Here is a 25,483-nt window from a genome sequence, read left to right as displayed (position 1 = left end):
TTCATGTGTATGAGGCATCCCTTATCTTCTTTGTTGGTTGGCTGGGTAACCTGATTTTCCCTGGAGAAATAGCTTGCAGTTAATAACTAAGGTGATATCAATAAAACCAGGTAGAAAATAATAGTGTGGAGGTAGCAGGCAGCATTGTAGAGCATCAGAGCCAAACAAAATGGCTTAATATTTAGCAGCCAGGAGTGCAGACCACAACAAGGATAATCTCAACTCTCCCTATAATGCAATTATCAAAAGCACACATCTATCTCTGCTCTTTTACTGTCAGACTTTGTGTCTCTGGACTTAACTTTGCACCCAGTGCCACCAAAACAATTACCTTTTTCCCTAAGTTTTGCACTCCCGAAGGTCAGTGGCAAAATAGGTGAACAGATTTGGACTGCTGATTTCATACAGGCTACTTAAAAGAGACCAAGGCAGAAAAGGCTACCTAAGCACCACACCGAGGGTGTGGTAGGAGAGGTTAAAATACAAGCTGCCTTTCCTGAAAGCCTGTCCTCTCACCAACTGATGTAATTTCCCCTGATAGCTCGAGCATTAGCCCTCTCTTCAGTTTAAAAATGAGTCCCCGAGGAGCCTAAATTAAAGATGCCCATACAAAAGTGCAGGGCCTGACCTCTCACAGCTGCACCGGGGCTAATAGTGATTCATTGTGCTGCTCCGTGTTACAGTCCAAGGGCAGAACAAGGGGGCAGGGGAGGGCTACGGAGGCATTTCAGGCTCCTGGTTAGCTCATTCATAGACATCTGGTGTCCCGCCTCCTCCTCACGCTTCGGTGCATCCCACCCCTATTGTAAAGAAAATCCACTTCTTTAGAGATCTGAGCTGCTTGGGCTGGACAAAGACCAAAATTAAATCCGCAGCTGCCCAGGAAGAGGCTTTCTCTGTCAGGGGTTATTATCGAGGATATCTGATGAGAGAGCAGAGCAGGGAACTCCCCTCACCTCTGTCAGTTCCAGTTACAGGTTTGGATGGATGCGTGCGCACATATTTGCCTTCCTTCACATAAATAACATGGGCCACTCTGCAGCTGATGTGGACTGTTGTGCCTCCACTGACCCAGTTTAGCTCCAGAGCTTTATGAGAGGTATGTGACCCACTGCACTCACCACGTTTGGCTGGACTCCGTTAGCAGCCTGCAGGAAACACTCAGTGTCACAGGGCAGTGAGGCCAAAATACCCTCATGGCAGCTCCTTCGCCCTCAATGAAGCTGCATCAAGGGTAAATTTGAATTGACAAAGGCCAGGTCCTATTCTCAGTTACCCTAGAGAGAACCTGGAATTGCACCACTAGTTCCCAAGGAGTTATTTTGGATCTACAGGGGCACAAGCATGAGCAGAATCTGGCACTAAGTTTAAAGGAGCAAAACAAAGAGAGGTTTATGCAAAAAGGAGCAGCAGCAGGTGGCACATATAGGTTATATAGCCCCAGGTTTTGAAAGGAAAAGAAACATAAAGTTAATAGAAAACCTTTGTGGCTACTAAATATGTTTTATTCTTGAACCCCCTGTAAAACTGATCAGTCCCACAACTTACAAAAATAGATGCAACAGGTGTTAGTTTGAAGTCTTTTGTGCTTCATATTAAGGGCACTCATGAAAAGTTTATTGTCACTGAAACCTGGAGGAGAAAGCAGGATTACTGTGGAAAAAAATCTGCCCTGCTACACTAGAGCACATCTGAAGCCATTCGACCAGGGGAATTTTAATCTACATCTCAAAAGCTTTGCATATCTGATCACCATTCCTGCTATCTCTGTCTAAATAGCCTCATGCTGGCAACCTGACCTATTCAGTTGGTGGCTACTCCTTCTGTTCTCTACATCTCATTTGGAAGAAGATGAGAGTTGTTATCTGATTTTCTCTTGATTTCATTCTTTAATCTGATGTGTTTCCCGTGTTTTCTTGGGCACATCAACTAAATTGCAGCTCTTTAAGACAGCCAAAGACAAGTTGCCGCCTTGGGACTGACTAGCCTGACTGCAGCATGGGGGTGTGAACATTATGCAAAGAGCAAGATAGGGAGCTGAGAGTGGGATTTCACAGCTGCTGTGGGGAACTGGATGACTGAATCCCATTAGGGTTGCAGCAAGGTTTGGCAACCTTGCTCTTCCTGGCCTCCTTTGAAGAAGGCTCAGCACAAAGCTGAAGTTTAAATTTTGCATGAAGCAAGAGGCACTGCTACTCCCACAGGAGTGAGTACTGCTCATTGCTATTGCAGTAGCTGAGCTGGAGGCTGTGGAAGGATCCCCAGGCACAACTCCCGTTACCTTACAGAAGGATATAAGGGACTATAAGGAAAAATAAGGAGAATTTCAAGCATTGTCAGAAAATATTATCAGTGTTGAAAATCTGTCCAAATCTGTCCAGGCAAATCAGCTAGAAAGGTAACTGCAATATATCCCTGTACTTCGGAAGACTTGTACATGTTTATACTATATTTAAGAAATACTATAAATTATAAATTATACTATATTTATAAAAGTGATCAGTGTTCTTCAGAGATCCACAGGCACTTCAGCAAATGCTGTGTGAATTACTCATGTGATCTCTTCAGTCACCACAGAAAGCTTGGTCAGCAGAAGCTGGCTTCACTATGCATCACTAGGGCAGCAAATGGGAAATTCTGCCCCAGTCTGAGAATACTGTGGGATTTGGGACAGCAGTAGGCAGTTAATCATCATGTTTAGCCCAAAGATGGGCACTTCCAGACCTGTTCTACACAACATCTTCAGTAATAAAAGTTCTTGACCAATTATGGAATTGTTTTACCTTTAAACTACATTTACTTTGCCAGACCGATGAGAAAGGGCTCTGATGTCTCAACAGACAGGGGCTTCAGCGTTACATCTTGTCCTAAGGGTGCCACAGTTGTGGCATCGTGTCCTAAGGTTGCCATCCGCTGCTGGAGCAGTGCAGGAGGGTGACCAGGCAGCGATGGAGCTCTGCACCCTGCTGAACCCAAGTGCCCTGGGAAGGTCTCCCACACAGCTGCTTACTCACATTTAGACACAGAACATTGTTAGACCATCGCAGCAACATGCTGTTTTCTTGTCATTTGTAAGCATGCAAGAGTTTCTTTGATAAGTAAAAAACCTACTTTAAAATGGTTTAATCTTGACTTTGAAAAGAGAAAGTTGAGTTGAACTGCCTTGAAATAGAGTGTTTGTTTTTACCAAATACTCCTATTGAAAGGAGCAGAAGAAAGCAGGGCAAGGACAGACCCCACAGATCCCTACTGAGTGTTAATATAAGGCAGAGCAATATTAAGATTCTCCACAAGACCAGGACTCATATTAAAGAAAACAGTTGTTTTAAATAAACTTACTGGTAGAACCTGCATTAGAGAACTGCCAAAACACCCAACCTTTTTTCTCAATAACTGCAAAGAAGACTCAAAAATACAGACAGACAGAGGTTTCATTGTCAGAAATGTGCAAATAAGATAAAAATGTACAAGAAGAATTTCAGCTACACCTAAAATGTTGCTATTTTTGAAAGCAGCTTAATTGGTGGTCTTTCACTGCACTTAAGATCTTTCCCTGGAGGGAATTTTCTTTAACTGCAAGGACTCACTCTGCCACACTGTACTGGAAACAATATGAGAAAAGGATTTCTTCCAGTGGTAAAAGCATTTCAGCGAGCACACTGATGAGGAATGTCTGGGATTTAAATACAGGGAAACCCAGAGCTGACAGCCTGGAACAGAGGGAGATGCAACAAGGCAACTAAAAAAAAAAAAAAAAAAAAAAAAAAAAAAAAAAAAAAAAAAAAAAAAAAAAAAAAAGGAAAAAAAAAGAGTTAATTACAAACATGTGTAAAGCATAAGGCAAGAAAAAGAAAACAGGGAAAGAATGGCAAGGATCCCATGGCAAAGTGACCGGTGGTGAGCTGTCATGCCCGAAGCCACAGGATGAGGCCTGCAGCATTTATTGCTCACTGGAAGTAATTTTTCAAGTCAAGGAGCAATACTTCTTTAAGAAGGGTAACTGAAGGGTAACTGAAGCTCTCTTAAAACAAAAGTATCATTGAAGAGAGACTAATAAATCACCCAGTGACTAGATTTTTTTCATTTGTAGTGAAGAACTCCTGTCTCAAACCAGGTCGCTGTGTCAAGCCCGTCCCTGTGGTATTAACAAAGCACTTCAGGATGTGTTTATCTCTACTAAGTACAAACTTCAGAGGGACCTAAGCACTTCAAACTGGGTGTCAGCACTTTGGCTAGGAGTTTTGACTTACTGCTGGGAGAGTTAGCTGCTAGCCTGAGCCTCCAGCCCCCCTTTGTCCATACAAACCCATAGTAAACCCCTGCTTCTGCTTTCTGGATGCAGACTGGAAGAGAGGGAAGGAAAGAAGCTCCTCTGGGTTCCTCTGCCCAAATGTGTAGTTAACCCCACTCCCAAGCATAGGCTTTTGCCCAAACGCTTTAGGTATAGAGGAAGTTTGGGTTCACACTCAAGATACAGTAGAGCTGTACCCTCCAAAACTCTCTTCCTTTTTGCAGGCAGCAGTAATGAAGTTGGCAGGATTCATGTGGTGATGTACATTTGCTTGTTGCATTCTTGATTCCTTTTTGCAGGAATCAAGTGCAGCTCTCTAGAGTCAGCCACCATCTCAAGACAAATTTACCTCTAGATTTTGTCCAGCAAATGTTGAAATCAAGGCTGCCTCTAAGTAGTTCAGGCAAAAATGACAAACACTGAACTTCACTTGCTATAGTACATCTTTTCTCAGTTCTCTTTTGCCAACACAAGAAAGCACACCTAGTCTTGAATGTGGATTGTGCAGTGAAGACTGTAAGCACTTAGATTTATTTCAGTGCTCTTCAGGAGGAGGAGAACTTTTTGTTATGGTGACATGAGAGAAATTGAAAGGAACAGTAAACAGCACTCCAAAAACTCTTCTTAATAGATGTGTTTCTTTTTATAGTTCAAATACTTTCACGAAGAGGGATTTAGCTCTGTGCAACCATTTGAAACAGAAGCTCTGTTACTGAATTAATTTTATAGGTAAAGTAGTAAATTATACTAGTTCTAATGACTGTGAAATAGTAAACCTAAGGAAACTGAAGAGCTCTGTGAAGGCAAGAGAAAGCAAATCAGGATCTGAACAAAGGACAAAGTAGTAGGACTTAGATTAAGCCTTTACTCTAACTGTTTGAGGTTTGGGGCAGACCTTCACATGTACAAGCGCTGCATCACTGAGCCTCAATAAGTAGAGAGTCAGTATGAGTTCTGCAAGGGGCAGGTCCCTAAGATGTCACATGAGACACACAGTTCTCTGCCAAAAGTATTTGCAGAGCATCCACTACAACAGCAAGATTACATGTGAGTAGTGAACCCCCAGACCAGATGAACAAATAATGAAACCTATATGCAACCCCTCACCCTACCCTTGGTTGTTCCTGTAGACTTTGGTGAAAGTACACCACTTCTAGAGAATTCAAACATGTGATTTCTGTCTTGCATTATGGGGCTGCCAGCACTTCTGGAGCACTTAGCTGCAATGCTTGAAGTCTTTGATCTTATTCCTTGACCTGAACCAAAAATTATTTTTAAGGGTTATATTTAACAAATAATACCACTATCTATTGCCAACTGCATTGTAAGTATTCCCTGTTCATACTGAAAGAATGGAGAGAAGAAATAGAAGATTCTTTGCCTTGGGAAGATTTATAAACCAATAAAGTTCCCAAAGCACTGGAAAATGTATCATGGGGCTGGAGGCTGGAAAGCAGTACAAATCTATTCTAGTTGGTACTTGCAAATTTTGTTTTGTAACTGAATTCTTTACCTTCCCCTATCCCTGTCCCACACACAACCACTCCAATGACTAAGGAAATCAACAGAGACAGACCAGTGTCCATGGACCTTGGATCTTATTGCATGAAAGGTGCGATTCCACAGAAGACAGGGAGGGGAGGATGTAGAAACACCTAAAGTTAACATAAAAATGTAACAGGTGCTGTGGTTGCCACCAGCCACCTTGGACTGGTGGATCTCTCTGCTGTGCCTTACTGCTTTTGCACACCTTGTCTTTCTCCCTCTTCTTTCCTGATGAGCACCTTTGGGCAGGGCATTTCATGTCTTTGGGCAGGGAGTTTACAGTGGACAGAGGGAGCAGTGACACAAAGGACAACTGTAGCCTGCAGCCTCACTTCCTACAGCTCCACAGCTGAATTTTTCCCTGTGTTGTTACCAGATAACTCAAATGTGCATGTGTGATAATACACTCTGAATGGTGTACAATGTCTCACGGCCTGACTTAATCAAAAGAGGTTCTTCTGAACCCAAAGGAAGCCATGAGGAATCATCCCACTGTTTCTACAGCTGCTGCAGCTTTAAAACCCCAATGACTTAGGGAGGAGGTACAGGGCTGTTTCCAGTAGTGTCCCCAACCTTTAGTCACTGGGAGGCTGTGACATTCTTCTGGAATGCTGTAATGCAGTTTGATCACCGAACACATTCAACTACAGAGGTACTTTTCATGGCTCTAAGAGGTTATTATCACCTCAGTTAATTATCTGTAAGGATTCAGACTCTGGCAAACCTTAATTATCCTTCCATCAATCTCATGCTCACAAAAGCTTGGTAGGGCTATTTTTAGCAGTACAAATATCTCCTTCCTGAATGGAAAAGCTGCTCTTTTACTTGCATATCTTATTTTTAAATGTTAAACACATTAGACAGAACCAAGAGGGTTTTTTTCCTCTCTTAGAAACCATCCTAAGAATGTGTAATCCTTAATGGATGTGCTAAAAACAATACCATCTTCAGACCTGAATGTATGATGTTAGAAATCTGGTATGGGGACAAGGCAAAAATTATCAGAACGGGGTGCTTGAAGTCCACATTTAATCCTACAAAATATGTGACTGGGAGAGTGGTTTGGTGCCCAGAGCATTCCAGTGGACAGGTGCCTAAATAAGTCTTCTCATCCAGCTCTTGTTAGGATAGGGTTTGAACCTCTGGGCACTGGCATTATATGCTTGATGTAGGAATAACAACAGCTTCATTCATTTAGAGCACTACGTTCATTGTCCCTTTTGTTTCTAGCTCTGAGGGTTGTGATGGGATCTCTCAAGGCATCAGCTGAACATGTACCAGCATAGCTACTCTGCCTGAAACTCCAGGGGGCTGGAAACAACATTATCAAGGAGGCTGTCCCTCAGTGAGGTGTTTACTCTGGAGTTTAATGATGAGCATTGGACTGTCTCAGTTGTTAGTCTTTTGAACAGAAATAGCCAGTAAACATGCCCTGAGGCCCAGCCTGCTTCCCCGACACCATAAACCACATTTGTTTAAACCATAAACCATATAAGCCAGTACTATCGTCTCTGATAATGTTCTTATGCTGCTGTGTCCAGACCCTGAGAAGGGAACTTGAAAAATGAAAGGCTTGCTCAGTACGGGAAGATCTGTTAGCTAGTAGGTATTCTGGTAAGCAATTCTGATGCACTCATAGGAAAGGAGATGATTTTTTGAGCTTGAGGTACTGGAAATCATTGCTGGTTATGTTACACATTTTTCTCTGTGCCTTTGGGTGAATTGCTTTGGCCTTAATTTTGTACCAGGAAAGAAAAGAGGAGTGTAGCTACTGACTTCAGTGGGATGTGGATCAGGACCCTTGTCGCTCCATAATTTTTAAGTTTCCCATCTGTGTGAAAATTTTCTTTTAAAACCTCACTGTTTCAATTTACAGACTTTGAGCACTCCACAGAGGTTGTCCAAGGGAAGCTTCCTGGGCTGCACAGATTGGAAGTATCCTGCTGCCCTTCCCAGGTCTCTGGCTCACAAGCACACCATCTTGCAGGTTTGATCTCACTCCCTTGCAAGAGCATTTTGAGTTTCCAGGGCAGGGAAGTACTCATCAGTAAGGTTTTTTGGCCTAACTGACACCAAAGTGTGAACTATGCAAACACACTCTGGGAACTGCAATATTTTGGTTTTATGCCACTAACAAGGATGTCCATTATCTATGTTTAGATCACGTTTCTTGCAGTGCTCTCTCTAAACAAGTGGCTCTGCAGTGCCTCTCACCTCATCTGGTTTTGCTTGTGACTTCAAATTATTACTGCAAATCAGTTATAATGTAAGCATAATATTCTGCATCTCCACACTATGTATATCCTGATGTGAAGTTTAGTGACAAGAGAGAAAAGAGGGGAAAAGAAAACATCATCAAAACTTTGTTTGAAAGTCAGAGCAATAAAAAAAACCCTGAAAGTTTCAAGGTAACCCTGATTCTTTCTCCACTTGTTATGTTTTCCATCCTTACTCATAACTCTAGGATTCCTTCCCAACCCCAACCTAAGCAATATTGACAGGAAGGGATTATCCGCTGGAATTTGACATATTTATATCTAGAGAGTGCCAAAGGAAAGTCTTTCTGAGTGGGACAAAGCCGGCCTTATTTGAACTAGCTTCTTCCTCTAGAATTGTAGATGGACATCAGGGTGAGGCCCAGGAGTTAATTGTGTGATAAGTATTTTCTCAAAACTATTTTTTTCTAAATAGTATACGCAGTAAAATGAGAAATTGCTTCTTTGGCTTTTATTCCTCTCACAGTGAAACTGGAATCACTTGAGAAAAGATTTGTCCCCTTGATGCTAAGCACAGCATCAAGTAGCATCATGTTGGAAAATATTTTGAGATGTATTATTTGCATATCCATGGCAGCCAAGGGAACACCTGCTCCATAAGCTCCAATATAAAAAAAAAAAAGCAGAGTTCAGGGGTCTCTTTGTCTGAGGTCTAGCAAGCTACAACTGTGATGCTGTATTAACTCTGAATAGCTCTGGGCTTTAGTATTTGCATTATAAATGCAGGAATTATCGAGCTCTGCTCACATAAAGAGATTTGCAAGTTCTTTCACTTTCTGAGTGCATGAGCAAGCACTGACTCCAGAGAAGTTACATTATATTGCAATAAATTGTATACTAGACACTCTGGAGAGGTTTTGATATGTGAGCAAGCAGAAAATACACTTCTTGCTTTGGTGTCCAAGACAGAATTGCCCTTTGAGCATCCCCAGTCAGTGTTAGACCAAGTGGGTTCTTGGGCAAAGGAATCGCTTTGTTTGCTGTTTGACCATCTCATGCCTGGATATACAAATAATTGTGCACAAAGTCCTAAGAGTAAATATTTTAACTCTGATCTCTGGCATTGGTGCATTTCTGCTCATGGCTGGCAGATGGTGACAATGACTGAAATGCACGCAGAAAGGCCAGGGCAGCAGCAATGTGCAAGCACTCAGAGGACCAACAGGGATTATTATTATCTCACAGTGCTAAGTATCACATACAGCTGATATTAAACCCCAAACAGCTGCAGCTTCCCCTTACCTAAACATTTATAAACCAAGCAGGTGATGACACAATAGAGTAATAAAGCAGGAGAGCACTAAACACGGCACACGGGCGGGTGCCGCGGAGGGACCTGGGGAGGGAAGTGGAGGGGTACCTGGCGCCTGTCCTTTGCGAGCCGAAGGCGCCAGGCCGGGCATCTTCCCGGCCCCTGCCCAGAGGAGGAATTCCAGAGGGTCGGACGGGCGGGAGCACAGCCCGCCCGCCGCCACCGGGGGGCGCCCGCCGCCCTCCCCCGAGCCGGGCCGCGCCCGCCGCCCTGTGAGGGGCCGGAGGTGGTTCGCCCTTCACTTCATCCCCCCTGTCCCTTCAATCCTCCCGCCACTTTTCCAAGGTCTAAAGAGGCCCAGTTGTTCAGTCTCTTCTCTTGGAACATCTTACCTTCGATCATCTCCATCATCTCTTGGAGGGTCTCTCCAGCCCAACCACTCCTTTCCTGCAGCGCTTCAAACTGGACAGAGACTGCCCTTGGCAGTGCCAAGCCGGGCAGATGTTTTTGGGCTGCTGTGGTGTTTGTGCATCTCAGACAGACTTTTCTCCCATGGTCATTAAATTTCTTGGCAGCTTTGTTTACAGTACCAGCTACGTCAAATAAGATGGTAAAAAGACTAAATCACTAATCCATGTTTTAATGAAACCTCTAACACACACATTTAGGCCACCAGAGCACCCTTCTTGGTTATTTCACTTGAGGCAGTGGTTGAAACCCCGCTGGGAGAAGTCCAAACAGCAGCACAAGATTTATCTCCACCACATTTGCAAACATAGCTATTTGGGCAAGCCCTTTCAAGAGTGATCAAGTCCACAGTGCCTCAGTGTAATGAAAATGAAGGCAGACATTAATGAACGGGCTCGATCAATACCTCATCAATCAGGTGGACAGTTTCAGTTGAAATTTGTTACTGAAACACCACATTACTGATGAACTAATAATATAAAGGAACATTAGCAATGCAATGTCTTGCTTGAGACCTTCTCTACTGCTTTATTACAAAGTGTAAGAACAACAGGAAAGAGCAGCACTAGAACTGCATGTGCTCTGTGAGCAGTTAGGAGGGAATTAGAAAATGTTTGTATTGGATGAAAATGTCAAGCCAGATATAAAAGCTGAACTTCCAGCCTGCCAAGGGATCCTTGTCTCTGTGCCTGCCTCCAGACATGTCATTATTTATGGAGAATTATTATTCTTAGTAAGTAATTTCAATAGCTTGCCATAAAAATTAAGTTCCTGGAAGTGTAAATATTAATTTTTTAATCTTTGAGATCAAATACAGCCCAGCTGCACTGCTGGCTTTACAGCCTAAGTTCCATTGTCATGCAGCTACTACCCTTTAAAGTCACTTTGTGCCCTTCGCCAGCTTGTTGTCAACATATTGTATCAAACACCTTTAGATGCAAGGGAATGGGTGCTCACCTGCCTTGTTGAGCATATGTATTTTAATAACAATTAGCTATTTCTGTGACTTCAGCCTAAGGAATTGCCAGGATATGATGATGCCCATACTCCTGAAAACACCCTTTCCCAAACTTTTGAAAGGCAGACATCCATCATGAACCTGGTATCAGTTTATGGGCCTTACAATCCAGCATTCAAAGCTAAGCAAAAGGAGCAGCTTTGGAAAGATTGCACAGGTTCTTGCTGTACGTTGTTTCTGTTCTACATGCTTTGGGCATGGAGAAAGTCTTACCAAGGCCTTGCTGGTGGTGTCTGACATGGCACTCATTCATTGCCTAGATCATGTATTTCACACCTCACAACCACCATCTTGGGTTTCCAAGCCCAGTAGTCAACATTGCCACGTTGATCTAACTCAAGCCCCATTTTCAAGCCTAGGCTTGTAACCATAAGAGGTAAGAGCACCTCCACATTCCCCCATGGCAGCTGAGACCAAATATAGGGCTGCAGCACATCTGCTGCTTCCCCAAGCCCTTTCCTGTACCCCACTGGAAGCATCCTGGGAAACACAACAGTAAGTAAGCAGCGATCAAAAAAAAGGTGCAAAGAATATTCCAAATGTTTATTATGTATTAAAAATACTGCAAATAAGCCATACAGTTCATTTCACAGTAACCTAAACAACATTGTTCAAGAACTCGAGAAGTCAACAAAGAACAGTGCAGTTCCAACAGTGACAACAATGGTTACCTTAATGCCATGGGTCCCTCTTCCTTTTCTGTTCGCAGTGGGAACAACACTAGATATGGTTAAGTATCTTATTTACCTAGGAGAACTCCTTTTTACTGGTGCTGTTCCCACAAGCACATTACTTCTGGGAGACGCCATTTCTAGGAATTCTTCATCTAACACAGTCAAGGATCTATCTAGTGCAGGGTGAGGTGGGCACAATGCCCATGACCTATTTCCAAGGTATCCATGTGCACACTCCTTTACCAATTCTTTGGAAAAGTTCAAAAGTAAACTTGAAATATTAGAAATCCTCTCCAAAAAGACAGAAACCCAAAAAACCTCCACGACAAAGGGGTTTTTAAAAGAGCATCTAGAGAATTATGACACTTTCTCCTCACTCTCGACCATCTCCTAGAAGGATCCTTTGCTACCAGTGCCCCAGCCTGATGACAAAAATGGTGACAAGAATCAGGCACCAAGTCCTGAATACATAACAAGAGTTCAGGTCACTGTCAGCTGTGTGAAAACTTGGAAACATATATGCCATAGAAGCAATTCTGCTGATTTCATGGTGATTTTCCTTCTTGTGTGTTTTGGAGTGTATTATTATTGTTGTTAGCATGCTTGTTATATATGGAACACAACGGGTGGAATTTTGGTCCTTCTCTCTCCTCATTCAAATTTGTGATCATTTTTACAGAGAAATCCTGTATCAAAGACCAAATTAGGCCTTCCCAGGAAAGACACAGCTTCATCATGTAAACGGTCTAAAAATACGACAAAACTATTACTGTACCCTCTTGAATATAATCCCATCCTTCAGATGTCCCTTCCAAGCACCGGTCTTCTGCACCAGCAGCTGAAGATGCTGGCAAAGAAGCCTGTTATCACAAAGAATCAACCTCTCCAGTCATGTGGTGGAACCCATCTCTTAGGCCTTAGCCCCAGGCGATGCCACTTACCTCAGACTTGTGTTAGCTCCTTGGTACAGATTAAGGATTCACAGAAATCTAGTACAGCTCAGCTGACACCTGGTAAACTGGACACATGGCTGAGTCCCCAACTCCAGAAACAGATGAGGTGCTTCAAACGTGCTCCCCACTTAAGTTTACCACAGTAAACAGTTAAAGACAGGGTGTAGTTTTGCTCATTTGTTTCTGAAGCCAAAACATACCAGTAAAATCCTCAGTGTGTACAGCAGTGTGTACAGAGCAGCTGTAGCCCTTCTGTGTGGGATATCTGGTGTCATAGCGTGAAACACCTTCATGCCATTAGATGTGTGCCCATGCTAACGAGGCTGTAAAGCCTTAGTTACACCATTACAGTTACAGCGGTACAACTTTATAGAGAAGACGAGCCCTTAGAAACTCAACCCCCAACTAACTCATGTTTTCTTAGAACAGAATTTAAGGAGCAAACAAACAAACAACAAAAACCCCCAAAACCCTACACAGAAGAGATATAAAGGAAATAAGCAGAACTGTCTCTATTATTATTCTCATTCTCTTTGGAGGTATCAAATTGCTTTTAAAAAGAGTAAAAAATGGGGCATACAAAAGCTATTTTCCTTAATCCATTATGTGCCCAAGAAGCACTGCTGCCTAAACTTTTTCATGTATTTTTTCTACTTTCACAAACAACCTTTCCAGATCATTCCTCAGGTCATCTATCGAGCTTTTCACAGACTCTAAGTTGTTCTCATTACTTTCTATTTTCACTGAGTAGGCGACTAAACTATCCACTGCAGTTCTTATCATTTTCAAATCAGAATCAACCTGGCTAACAGAAGATCTCAGTTCATCTACAGAGCCTTCCACAGAAGAAAACTTTTCAAGGTAGCCTTGAGAATGTGCTTGACCTGCCTGAAGATTTCCTTGATCCAACAAAGTACTAATTTGCTTCTGGACATCCTGGAGAGCACCGGGGGATGGCAGGTCACTGATACTTTTCCTTAAGTTTTCCACGTCATTGTACAGCGAGGTCTGTGCTTCACCGAGACTTTTCAGAACATCTGTGACTGAAGTTACATCCGTATCTGAGAGACCCTGAAGGGTACTAATGCTTTGTTGTAGGGTACTGAGTTTATTCTCATATTCTGCCTCCTTAGAAAAGAAAGATTGCAACTTTTCACTGCTTTGAGCAACAACAGAAGTTAGAGACTCCAGGCTGTCTTCTATATGCCTCAAGCGAGACTCCAGTCCTTCACTGTTCTTCCCAAAAGTTTCTAATGCTCTTCTGAAGAGTTCATTATCTTCCCATTTGTTGAGGTCAGCTTTAACTTGCAGTAAATCTTCATCAAGTCTTTTAATGTCACTAGGGAGCTGCATAATTGACTCCTCAGCTCTCAGAACTTTCTCTTGTAAAGCTTTTAATGAAAGGTGCTCAGTGTCCGCAGCCTCTTTGAACTTCTCATGTTCTTGTTTGAGGTTGACTAGCTCTTTCACTTCAGTATACACATCAGACTCCATGGAGTCTATTGTACTCTTCAAGGTCTCTATGTCCTTTTCTTTGATTTTCATGGATGCTTGCATCTCATCAAAAGCATCTTTTAGCACCTTAATTTCATGTTTATACACATCTGCCTGTTCTAGTGAACCAACCTTTGTTTTCATATTGTTGATTTCATCTTGGCTCCTTTGCTGCACTTCAGTAAATACAGCAATGTTATCATTTATAGACTTTGTTAGCTCTGTTAGTCTCTCTTCCACTGTGTTTTCCAGAGATGTGAAGTCTCGTTCCCTTGCATCCTTCACCATGTGGATGCCATCAGACAAGTCTTTCAAAATTTCATTTTGCAGCTTCTGAAGCACTTCACTGATCCGGTTTATTTCACTCTCCCCTTGTTTAACAGCCTTCTCGGTAACCTCCTGCTTCTGCTGCACAATTTTCATCATGGATTCAAATTCTCCAAATGTGGTTTGAAGAGAATGTACCTGAAACACAAATGCATCCAGTTAATACCTGTAATTTCATCCTTTCCCTTTTTGTCCAAGATCCTTATAGCCCTTGTTACCAATGAAATGATCAACTCGCAATCCTTCATGCTCCCTACCTGAAGTGACCCTATGGCATACAGGTATGGGAGGCATAACAAGTCCGGCTTCTAGAGCCTTACAGCTCTATCATAGATACATGTCTTCTTTTGAGGATCCCTGGCCTCACTGACCTGTCACAGATGATCCAGCAAATCCACGTCAGTGAAAAAGGAATTCAAGTCTCCAGACTTTGCATATAGACCACAAGTCCATAAGGGAGAAAAGGGAGGGGGGAAAAAAAGCCAAAAGAACATCTGGCATCAGCTTCTGAATACAGAAAAGCTGGGATTACACTTTATCAGGCAATAATAGCAAAGTCCAATTCCTGACCACGAAAAAGGAGTTTCACAGTAGACAAGAAGGAGAGACAGAAAAAATCGGGGGAAAAGGGAGCTGGGATGGACTGAGGAATGGGAGCAGTAATCATGACATTTTACTGCTCCTAGACACCAATGGCAACACAATAGATCTTTCTTGCTAAGTACTTTTTAAGATAAAAAAATTAGAAAGGCTTTAACATTCTAAATACTTAGTACCTCATTATTCTCACTCCTGCATACACCCACATGCTCTCAGTGAACAGGGCTCATGCATGTACACAGGCAGAGAACAAAGGCGTAGCAGCTGCCAAGGGGCCTGCCTTCCATCTAGCTCAGGTAAACAGAAAGTTGCTACCACCGGATCAGGTAGGCTATTAAACTTCCCAATTACAAAAACTACCTTTACAAGTGGTTTTAGTAGCATGAAGAGGGAGAACACCAAGGGGTGAGTGGCCACCACATTCATTTCCTTTCGCATTCAAAGGTAAGATCCAGGCCAGAGAAGGACACATTACTTCATTTTGAGGCCAAGCAGAGTATCAGTCTTAAGACTCATGGGTGTGTGGGTTGTACCTTTTTCAACTTTGTAAAGCAACATAAGAACTCCCTCTGGCTGCAACAGGAATCCATCACATAGAAGATACCTCGAGGCTTTGGCAGGATGGCAAGTGCTGAGTAATGCATGTTGCCTTGCCTCACGCTACTCCCTGTGTCTAAGGGGTATATTAATCAGTAGTGCCACATGCACTGCCATGTTTACTGATTAGATACACAGCTGGAGGGGTGGTTTTATTTTATAAATAGAAGTAAGTATATTTTATATGGTCCTAGAAAGAAATATACAGAGCTGTCTTTTTTTTCTTTGCAACTGAAGGAAGCTCCAGCAGTTCCCAGTCTGACTCTGAACCTAGAAATTATTTTCAAAAGACCTAACAGACTTCCTAACTAGAAATTAAGTTATTTTTATGTATTTTTGCAAAGCCCTGGCCAAATCCTCTTTAGTTTTCATGGAAGTCTACACTGTGTAAGGATTGTAGAGTTTGCCATGAGATTTGCCCTTGCTTCAACAGATCACTCCAGTTTGAGGAATATCCATAAAGGTGACTTCTTTTTTCCACACTCTTCTGTAAAAAGGTTTCTAACGATTTTACATTCCCCACACTGGTATTCTCTAGTGCGCCCATACCAAACTAGAAATGAGCTAAGGGGGAGGGATGGAGAAGGTAGTACTGCTATACACATTGCAGCTGGGCACCAGCCATTAGACTGATTTACCAACCTCATTTTCATTACATCTTAGCTGTCATTTTGATTCTTTCCACAAAGAGGTTTTTCTGTATCACTATAAATGGACTTTAGAAATCTTACAGGAGGGCACAGGAAAATTCTCCCCCTCGTATGACAGAATTTATTTTCTTTGATGCACTCCAACTAAATCACCAAATTTGTATTTGCAAGTAACTATCTTCAACTGTCAGTCTAAAAAAAGGCATCAGAAATACCCAGGAACGCTCCACAGGGCCAGGTCCCTGCTGCTATATGACTGACAGAGACAGATCCTATCGCTCCACAGTGGAAGTACTTTATACCTGCTCCTCCACTGCCTTCAGGCAATGCTCATGGTGTAAAAGTTGAAGCTATTCTCCTACACTTCCAGCTGGACCAGTCATTTGGAGATCAGTGAGCTCTGATATAATTAAACTGGTCTTCAAATTAGACCAGCTTCTAATCTGACCTGTCCTAACCAAGAGCCACCAGGGCCCAAAGCAAACCCCTTGCACAAGAGGGGTAAAACTCACAACTCCAAAGCAGGAGTTCATATTCACTATGCAGTGGTTTGTGTGTGCACCCACAGGTGAGTTTGCCTTTTTGCCACACCTGGATGGTAAGGTTTGATGCCATAGCCCTTGAAATATTTAACATCGCAAATAAGACATAAAAATGTACCTACCGCTAATGACTGTGTCTTCTCTAACTGGTCATATTGTCTTGTGTTTAAACACAAAACGACCTTGGCCTCTCTGAGAATGGTGCTATGTTAAAGACTAAACTTCCACATCATTTCCTTTCTCCTCGATGTGTAAAGCAGATGAGTTTACATAATGCTTACTCCTGACAGGAGCTCCCTGCAGTCAAAGACTGAAGGGCAAAGCCACACAGCAGCCTGCACTGACCACATTCTGCAAGTACAACACAGGATTCTACACCTTTGTAAAGCAATGAAATACAGCCTGGTCTCCTCTCCTTCAAGTACATTCTTCTGTAAAGACAACACCAAACCACAGCAAGCAAAGCTTTCAAGGTTACATCGAAACTCTGTGTGACCTCTTTCACCCACCTTTAATTCTTGCACTACTGTATGTCTAACATCAGCCATCTGCTGTACACAGGCAAGTAACTTTCAGTTCTCTTTGAAACCGACTATTTACAAACTTCCTAGAATATAGGAAGTTTATAAATATACCTATATTTATAGTATATACTCTCCTAGAATATGTAACACGTACCTATGATTTTCTGCAATGACATGGAGATGGAAGGCAGCAAATTGTACCCATTCCTTTGCTTGGAAGGGCTTATATATTGCACATACATCTGGGTTCTATACTCACATATTGTAGTTTTACATCTTGTAATCGCAATTTCTTCCTTCCTACTAACAGTCCATAAAAATGCCTTAAAAACTAGTAAAAAGCAACCTTTGCTAGTTCCAATCATGGCCCTGTCAACAGCGAGTAAAACCCCCAGGATTTAAAATTAGCTTCAGAAACAGCACTATAGCCCTGAATTTTAAAACCCCTTTCCCCCCTTCACGCAAGTTTTCCTTTTCCTTCTTGTTGTATGGGAGAGGAAACACCACGACTGACCCTACAGTCTCCACGTGGGCAGGCTGCTGTGCTTGTGGAAGTACTGCCGAACAGGATCTCTGCCAGTGCCTGCCCCCTCTCCCTGTCCCCCCACCGCCAGCCCAGGCCCAAGCTCACAGGGAACACAGGGAATCTGCATGGTTTGCCATGAAGAGAGCAGTCAACCTGAGAAAAGAATTTCCTTTTCTTTGATCTGACTCAGTCATAACTTTACATACTGCCTTCCAAACAATTTAACTACTCCCTAGACAGGAGCTTGGTTGCGTGTTGATGATATGCATTCATAGATGCCATTTTTAAAGGCTTTAGGCACCCTAAGATGTACTCAGATGGACAGTGCTATTTGTGAAACTCCAGCTGAGAGGCTAGTCAGGGCCTGAGCGGAAAAAAATGAGAAGGGAAATGAGCATTTATTTCACTTCACTTGAGCCACACCCTGTGCCAACAACTTCACAGCTCTTCCAGGGTCCTGGACTGCCTTGGACAATGCGTCTCACTCCCTTGGCCAGAGACAGCAGCAGGAACGTGGGAGGCAGGGTACAGTAGAAGCAGCGTTTCTGGCACAGCCTCTGCTGTTCGGTGAAGCTGACATGGGTTTTGTTTTCTAGAGAGTGTGGAGACATCGAGATAGGACCATGCCACGTCTGACGGTGCTGCCACATCGGCACATACACCTGGCCGCTCGATGCGGCAGCTGGGTTAAATGATTTTCGGGCCTCGGAGATACAGAATTACAGGCTCTCTCTCTGGGCCGCAGGCTCTCTCGGAACGGCAGGTCTGCACCGCTGCCAACACGTAAGCGTGCGGGCTGCATTCCATAAAATGGCTTCAGGCCCAGGCCCTGGAAAAGCGAGCTGGGGGCTGCGGCCACTGCCGCGGGGTCCCGTCCCGCCCCGTCCCGCCCAGCTCCGCCGCCTGGCAGGGATTCCTCGCTGCACTGAAGCCACGTTTGCAGGCACGGGGAAAAACGCGGCCCTGACTCCATCTGCCCCTCTGATGCCATGAGAGCATCTTTGAGGGAGCACAGAAGGCGAGAGGAGGGCGGAGGGGGGGGGGGGGAAGCGGGACAGATTTGCTTTCCCGCAAGCCGAGCCATCCGACAGAGGCACAGCTCCTTGTAAGGGGCGAACCCCACGTCCTGCCCCCCGCCCCGCTGAGCAGCACCGAGCGCCCAGACGGGGCCCGGCCTCCCTCCCGCCCGCCCCCGGCGGTGCCCGGCGCCGCGCTACCTTCTGCACCACGGCGTCCAGAGTGCCGGCCAGCTCCTGCCGCTGCCGGACCGAGGCCTCCATCTCCCGGGCGCTCCGCCCGACCTCCTCCCGCAGCTGCTGCACGTACCAGCCGGCAGGCAGAGCGGCTCCCAGCACCACCGCGGCGCCCAGCAGCAGCGCCCAACCGCGGCGGGGGCCGGCGCCGGAGCGGCCCCCCCCGCCGGCCCTGCCGCCCCGGCCGTGCCCCGCCGCCGCCGGCTTCTTCGCCGCCGGCTCCTCGGCGCCGCCGGGCTGCGCGCCCTTCTCGTTGGCGGCGGCGGGCGGGCTGCCCCCCTTCGCGCCCCGGTGCTTGGCGGCCGACATGGCGGGACGCCGCCGCCGTCGTGCGGAGAGCGGGAGCAGCGGGAGCGGGCGAGGGAGGGAGGGAGGATGGAGGGAAGGCGGGGGCGCCGGCCCGGGCTGCGCCGCACTCCCCGCCCCGCCCCGGCCCCCGCCCCGGGGAGCCGCCACGCACACGGGGATGGGCTGCGGGCCGGGCCGGGGGGCGGACGTGGCGCACACGGGGCCCGGGGGAGGCAGCGGGACGGGGGAGCGGCGAGTGGATAGAGGGGCGGTCTCCGCCCTACCCCGCAGTGACAGAGCCTCTGTCGGCCGCGACACCCGGCGCGGGGCTCTGGGAGCGGGGTGCTCCAGGGCGTCCACTCTCGCAGCCTCCGGCCCCCGGGTGCCCCCCAGCCCAGCCCAGCTTGGTCCCGCTGCTAGTTTTTAGCCCTGCGTGTAGTGTTGGTTGCGTTCCGCCGACGCAACTTGTGTACTGCTGGGTTATGATTTGGGCTGCAATGACTGCAGCAACTCCGGAGTGACTTGAGAGCAAGGCGTGGAGAAAAAGTTCTTTTCTCCATCCGCAACCCTTCCATCCCCCATCCCCCTTCTAGTGGCTGTAGAGCAGAGACTCGGCATCGGGCTGGTCCCTGGGGCTCCCAGCAGCTGCCCTGGTTGGCAGGACCACTCCTGGCCCGACACCAGCGCCCATCGCTCACGGACGGCTTTGTCCGAAAGGGAGAAGAGGCTCAGCACCCCGAGTGCCCGCGGAGCCGTTCCGCTCCGAGCGTGCTCCTTTTCCTCCCCACGCCTACAGGAGCCCGCTGCCTTCATCTTCCCGACGGAGCAAGTCCCGGCACAGGACAGGATAGGGAAGGCTGAGCAGGCCTTCTCCCTGAGCCGCTGGCTCCAGCTGGAGCCGCCCCGTGTGCGCAGCACGGGGCCCCGCTTGTCTTCTTCGTGCTCTCCGTTTTTCTCCTGCAAATAAAGAGGCAGAGGGAGGTGAAAGTTGAGTGATTTGGACATGCCGGCAAGAAAAGGAGAGTAGGGAAGGAGAGAGTGGGGCAGAGCAGAGGGATAAGGTGTTGGTGCAGGAAACAGTTTATTGTGCGTTATATTAATCAGCAGTCAATTCGGGGGGGATGCATCTCATCGTGTTGCTGAGTATCCTTATGCAAGGGAACTGGGTGGGCTTGAACCCGCAATTTTAGGGCACTGGTAACAGAGGTATGGGTATGGGTATTCTGCGTGGCGAAAAGGGGAGGAGAACGTGCACTACACCTCTCTTCAGGTGAAATGGAGATATCATACGGGAATTACTTTGAAACGTCTTTTGAAAATCCCACAGATTTTCCAGCATCACAAAGAGCTGCTTAAACCCTTTTGAGAAACTGAGTAGTTGTGTCTTAAACTGTTATCATAGACTTGCTTGATTGTGGAAACTTGAAAAATACAACCTAAGTCCCCTTCTGCTGTCTGTCTGCTGCTTTGGACCAGACTATAAGACAGGTGTTAGCACAGAAAAACTTAACTGTTTCAAAATTACATCTTGAATTCATCAGTGTTGTCCTTTAGCCCAAACTGGCTAATGTAGTGACTATCGTCTAATAGGCATCTAACTGCTCTGCCAGATCACTGATGAGTTTTAGGATGTTTTGGGTCTAGACCCTTAATCACTGATGGCTTACAGGGAAAGATTTTTTTGTGACCTCTTATGTAAAGTTGTCCACACATGCACAGTGCAGGGCCAAGGTGCATCACTTCATCTGATTATTGTAACTGGGTTACAGTTCTGTAAGTGAGTCTTAATTTTTACAAGAAAGAACTGGGACATATTTTTTTTTAACCTTAATAGATAAATTGCAGGCAATAGCAATACAGATTTTTTAATATACTAGCTGATGGAGTAGATTGGACTTGTATTTGCTTGGCCTTCTTCAGTTCTTTAGTCCCTGTGCTGATGTCTTATTCACTGTTCTCTCTGAAACAGGAAGCCAGATTTATCCTCCTGTTCAGAAACTCTGTCTCATAAAGTGCCTGAAAATTCAAAGGAAGATGCATATCGGAAGTTGCTATTTTAGAGTTAATAGAAGATGACTTGCAATTATGTGGAGTCTGCATGTTGCTGGAAGCTTCTGTGAAGCACACGAATCCAGGATTCTGGACCTAAGACAGTGCTGTAACAGCATCCAATGTAACAGAGTTTGTACTGGAGAATCCTAAAATTCTAAATCCTAAAAGCCTAAAAACATGCGAAAAATCTTCTCCGCTGATTGGTCCCCACACTTCCCCGTGTTTCAAACAGAAAATAGAGCAGAACAGAATAGAATAATCTGGGTTGGAAGGGACGTACAACAATCATATAGTTGAACTGCCTGATCAAGGAGACTACTCAGTTTCTAGCATCTCCTTCCTCCTATCCAATAGACATGCTGAGTAGTAAGGGTGTCAGGATGGACTCTCAAGGACTTTTGAAAACTGGCTTTCATGGCATTACAGGACAATCATTCAACAAAGTATGCTGATCCGATATCGTCCCTTTCTTTCATGATTATTAAGACCAGAGAAGCTTCTATAGCAGACTTCTATTACTGCCTCTGCCTCGCATTCTCTCAGGGGTTTCATGACTAGGATCATGCAAATCAATTTAGACCTGGGCTAAAAGCAAACAACTCCTAGACAAATAGTAGCAATGGTGATAGTTTCAAAAGGATTTGTTGTTTTTTTAAGAACAATGCGACAAAAAGTTTTTGGCAGTTGGATTCTCCCTCAGACATGCTATCCTCTTCTGTATTTTAATCCTTCTATCTAAAGCTAGCTTTTAAAAAGTCTGTATTCATGTCTGTATCTGTTAATATTTACCCACATTAAAGATTTGCTTTTGTGTGAGACAAAAGCAAACTCTGTTCAAGACACAGGGCCAATGAATGAAAATAATGCTTTAAGGCTCTACTGGGCTTCTGGGCAAAGATCTTAGAAATGTAGCTTCAGTGTCTCTAAGTCATAAAAATCTCAGTAGCAGCAAGCTCTTTCCAATCCTACACCTAGGCTGCTGAATTGCTAGTGCAAATACAATTAATTTCCTTCTCATGCTTTTAACACTGAAATGTTTGGCCAAGAGGCATTCCACAAGTGGAAGTTCATTACATTAATATGTAAGCCGTAACTCCTCACAAGATAAAAACTTGAGGTGCTAATGTATCTGTTTCTCTATTTGATTACAGCAAGAAATTAAATCAAGTTTTGTCTTGGAAGACCTTTTCTTGGTCTTTCCTTTAATTGCAGTACATTCTTTATATAGAGAGATTACATATAGATATATATAAAACTTTAGGCTGAGTATTATTTAGAAACAGGGAGTCTTAAAGCTGGCAGGATGACAGCCCCTGATGGCAGCCCGGCCATGGAAATACAGTTCCATTCAATACTTCTGCAAAGGCCTAGGGTGAACTGAACTGTTTGGTCTGTACACGGTGTTCTAATCAGTAACTACCAGAATGTGTTATAAGAGGAGAATTTATAGTGAATTGTCTCAGGTATTTTGTCAGCACAATTCTGTCAAATGCACAGACCTGAGACCAAAAGTCAGTAGCTGTAGAGGATGTTGGAGTGACTGCAGGTTATGGCCACTACAACAGAACTGGGTTAACTGATTGCCCTGACCCTTACAAGTAACAGAGAGCTTGCAAGGGGTCAGGAGTTGTCTTAAATACATCCCAGAGGTGGCTGGAGCTGATAAGAGGGGGCTTGCACTAAAAGAGATGAGGACCCCTCAGAATACTTGTCTTGCTCAATAGCATGAGAGCAGAAATCTTCAGCAGCAAACAGAGCAGCCTGGGAGGGCTACAGTAGCAGAGTTTCCACAGTAAAGATCTAGCCATAGCCTTAGTTGTTTCACAGTTTATGAGAAGGGGGATATTGGATTTCTATTTAGAAAGGGCCTAGAAAGGCCAGGATTTGTAGCAGTACCCTAAGACGCAGGATTTTAGCTCTGAAGCTGTTTATTTCAGAGTTTACTATAAGAACTGAGCCATATGGACTGCATCAGAGACAATAATCAAGAGGATGACCAATGTTAAGTATCAAGGGATGTAAATCTCAGGTAGTAAGGCAGCGTAAGTAACTCATACCATTTCTCCTTCTCCCACTTGGCAGTGACAAGGAAGATGTTAGTGATGTACTGGCTTTTCTCAACATGGAATCAATACAAACTATTTCTGACCAAGAATACCATTCTACAAATAGCTTCTCATTGTATTTGACACAGTGGGTAAAACTCTTTATTTCCTATGTACAGAAAGACCAACGACTAGTGCTGAGGGGAGTGTGCAGTAGGAATTTGCTGAGGTGGTAAAGTTGCTAGACACTGCAGATTGGTGTGGTTGGGGAATTTACTGATATACCTTTTTCTCTCAAAAGTGCCAATATTCTGTTTTGCCTCTGTGTGAATTTAAAGCTAAATACTTCAGTGGGGAGAAGCAGCAATTCTGTTTACCTACAGTTATTTCTCCTTGGAATACAGGAAACTCCACAAAAGAACAAGCTGATAAAGCATCCTTACACCTGCCTTGTAGTCTTTTTGTCTTGTCCTTGAGCCTATTATCAAATCTGGGCCTCATGATCTCAGCCAACCCAGAGTCTTAACATCCATCTGTTAGCGCTAAAGCCAGTCTGCCTGGCTCAGTTATTAGGATTAGGGCAAAATATCTTGTGACTTCAAGTTATGTTCTCAACTTAGTTGTCATGGGACCTGGCATAAACAATAACATACCTTGCCCTTGCCCCTTCCTCCCACTCTAACCACCAGTTAGCCACATACTGGGACATTTCTGACCTCCAGGGCCAAATGCAGCTGCACGTCTTACCCACTCAGTAGCTGTGTTGCTGTTTGCTGGACAAAGTGGTGCATTAATTGTAGGCTTTACTGTCTTTTACTGGTAACAATAAGGAAAGGTTATGAACCAACCTGCTGCAAAGGCTGAGCACAAACTAGTCCTTCATTTCAATTAAGAGGCCAAGAATTAAAGTCAACTTGAGACACTAGTCAAAATTCCAAATTTGTACCTTTGTTGTGGTTTAATTCCATCTGGCAACAAAGCACCACACAGGTGCTCACTTTCACCCCCCAGTCCCCATCCAGTGGGATAAGGGAGAGAATCAGAAAGTGAGAAAGCTTGTGGGTTGAGATAAAAGCAGTTTAATAATGGAAATAAATTAAAATAATAATAAATTGTAATGAAAATAACAAAGAGAGAGAAATAAAACCCAAGAAAGGCAATTGATGCAAATGAAAACAGTTTCTCACCACCAACTGACCAGTGGCCAGCCAGTCCCCAAGCTGTGCCCCTCTGCCAACCTTCCCCCTGGTTTTATTGCTGACCATGATGCCATATGGTACGGAATATCCCTTGGGTCAGTTGGGGTCAGCTGTCCTGGCTTTGTCCCCTCTCAACTTCTTGTGCACCCCCAGCCTCCTTGCTGGTGGGGTGTGGAGAGAGGCAGAAAAGGCCTTGACACTCTGGAAGCACCGCTCAGCAGTAACTAAAACATACCTGTGTTATCAATACTGCTTTCAGCACAAATCCAAAACACAGCTCCATATCAGCTACTGTGAAGAAAATTAACTACCCCAGCCAAATCCAGCACATACATTTAAAGGCTGTACAGTTATTTTCCTGCCTGACATTGTGGACACTCGGACAACGAGAAATGAGTGTCATTTCCCGGTGGAGAAAATCTCTACAGTAGATAATCTTCAAGATCCATATACCTGGCCTATAGCTTCAGTGCCTCTGGATCAAGAAGGAATTGAAACCAAAAAGGAGGTTAAGTGCTGAGTACTGCAGTGTCTAACTTATTCTTGGCCTTTGGACTGGAATCTCAAAGCATGTCCTTGGTGCCTCTGCTATGCATGCAGATGTACCTCTCTGATAGCTAGATGGATAGAGAAAGAGAGAGATAGAGAGACAGAGAGATAGACAGAGCAAGCTATGCACTTAAGAGTGGGCTCCAAAACAGCTGATGTGCTGAGGGAGAAGGACACTGCTACAGTTGGAAAAAAAGTTGTTTTAAAGCCATCTCTTTCTGTAATCCCATCTCTTATTCCATGATTTAGGTCATGATTTAGTATATCCCTGATATACTTTTTCTTTAAAGTTACTCTTTCATATAAGAAGCTAGTTTACTTTGTGAGGCTGAGGCACCCCTTTCGTTTCTGTGCAAGCTA

At 44.6% G+C, this 25,483-nt stretch overlaps 1 protein-coding gene across 1 annotated transcript; it reads right to left on the bottom strand.

Annotated features, from left to right (window-relative positions):
- Nucleotides 1-11,372: 11,372 nt before the first annotated feature.
- Nucleotides 11,373-19,379, bottom strand: CKAP4 (cytoskeleton associated protein 4). Its single transcript, XM_017804920.1, has 2 exons — nt 18,955-19,379; nt 11,373-14,436 (listed from the first exon to the last, which is right to left on the bottom strand). Exons 1-2 carry the CDS (start codon nt 19,297-19,299, stop codon nt 13,105-13,107), a joined length of 1,677 nt encoding a protein of 558 aa, XP_017660409.1. The 5' UTR covers nt 19,300-19,379; the 3' UTR covers nt 11,373-13,104.
- Nucleotides 19,380-25,483: the final 6,104 nt, after the last annotated feature.

Source organism: Lepidothrix coronata, unplaced genomic scaffold (genome assembly GCF_001604755.1).
Source record: "Lepidothrix coronata isolate B3197 unplaced genomic scaffold, Lepidothrix_coronata-1.0 Scaffold10, whole genome shotgun sequence".
Classification (NCBI taxonomy): Eukaryota; Metazoa; Chordata; class Aves; order Passeriformes; family Pipridae; genus Lepidothrix; species Lepidothrix coronata.
This window is presented reverse-complemented; position numbering and strand designations above follow the sequence as displayed.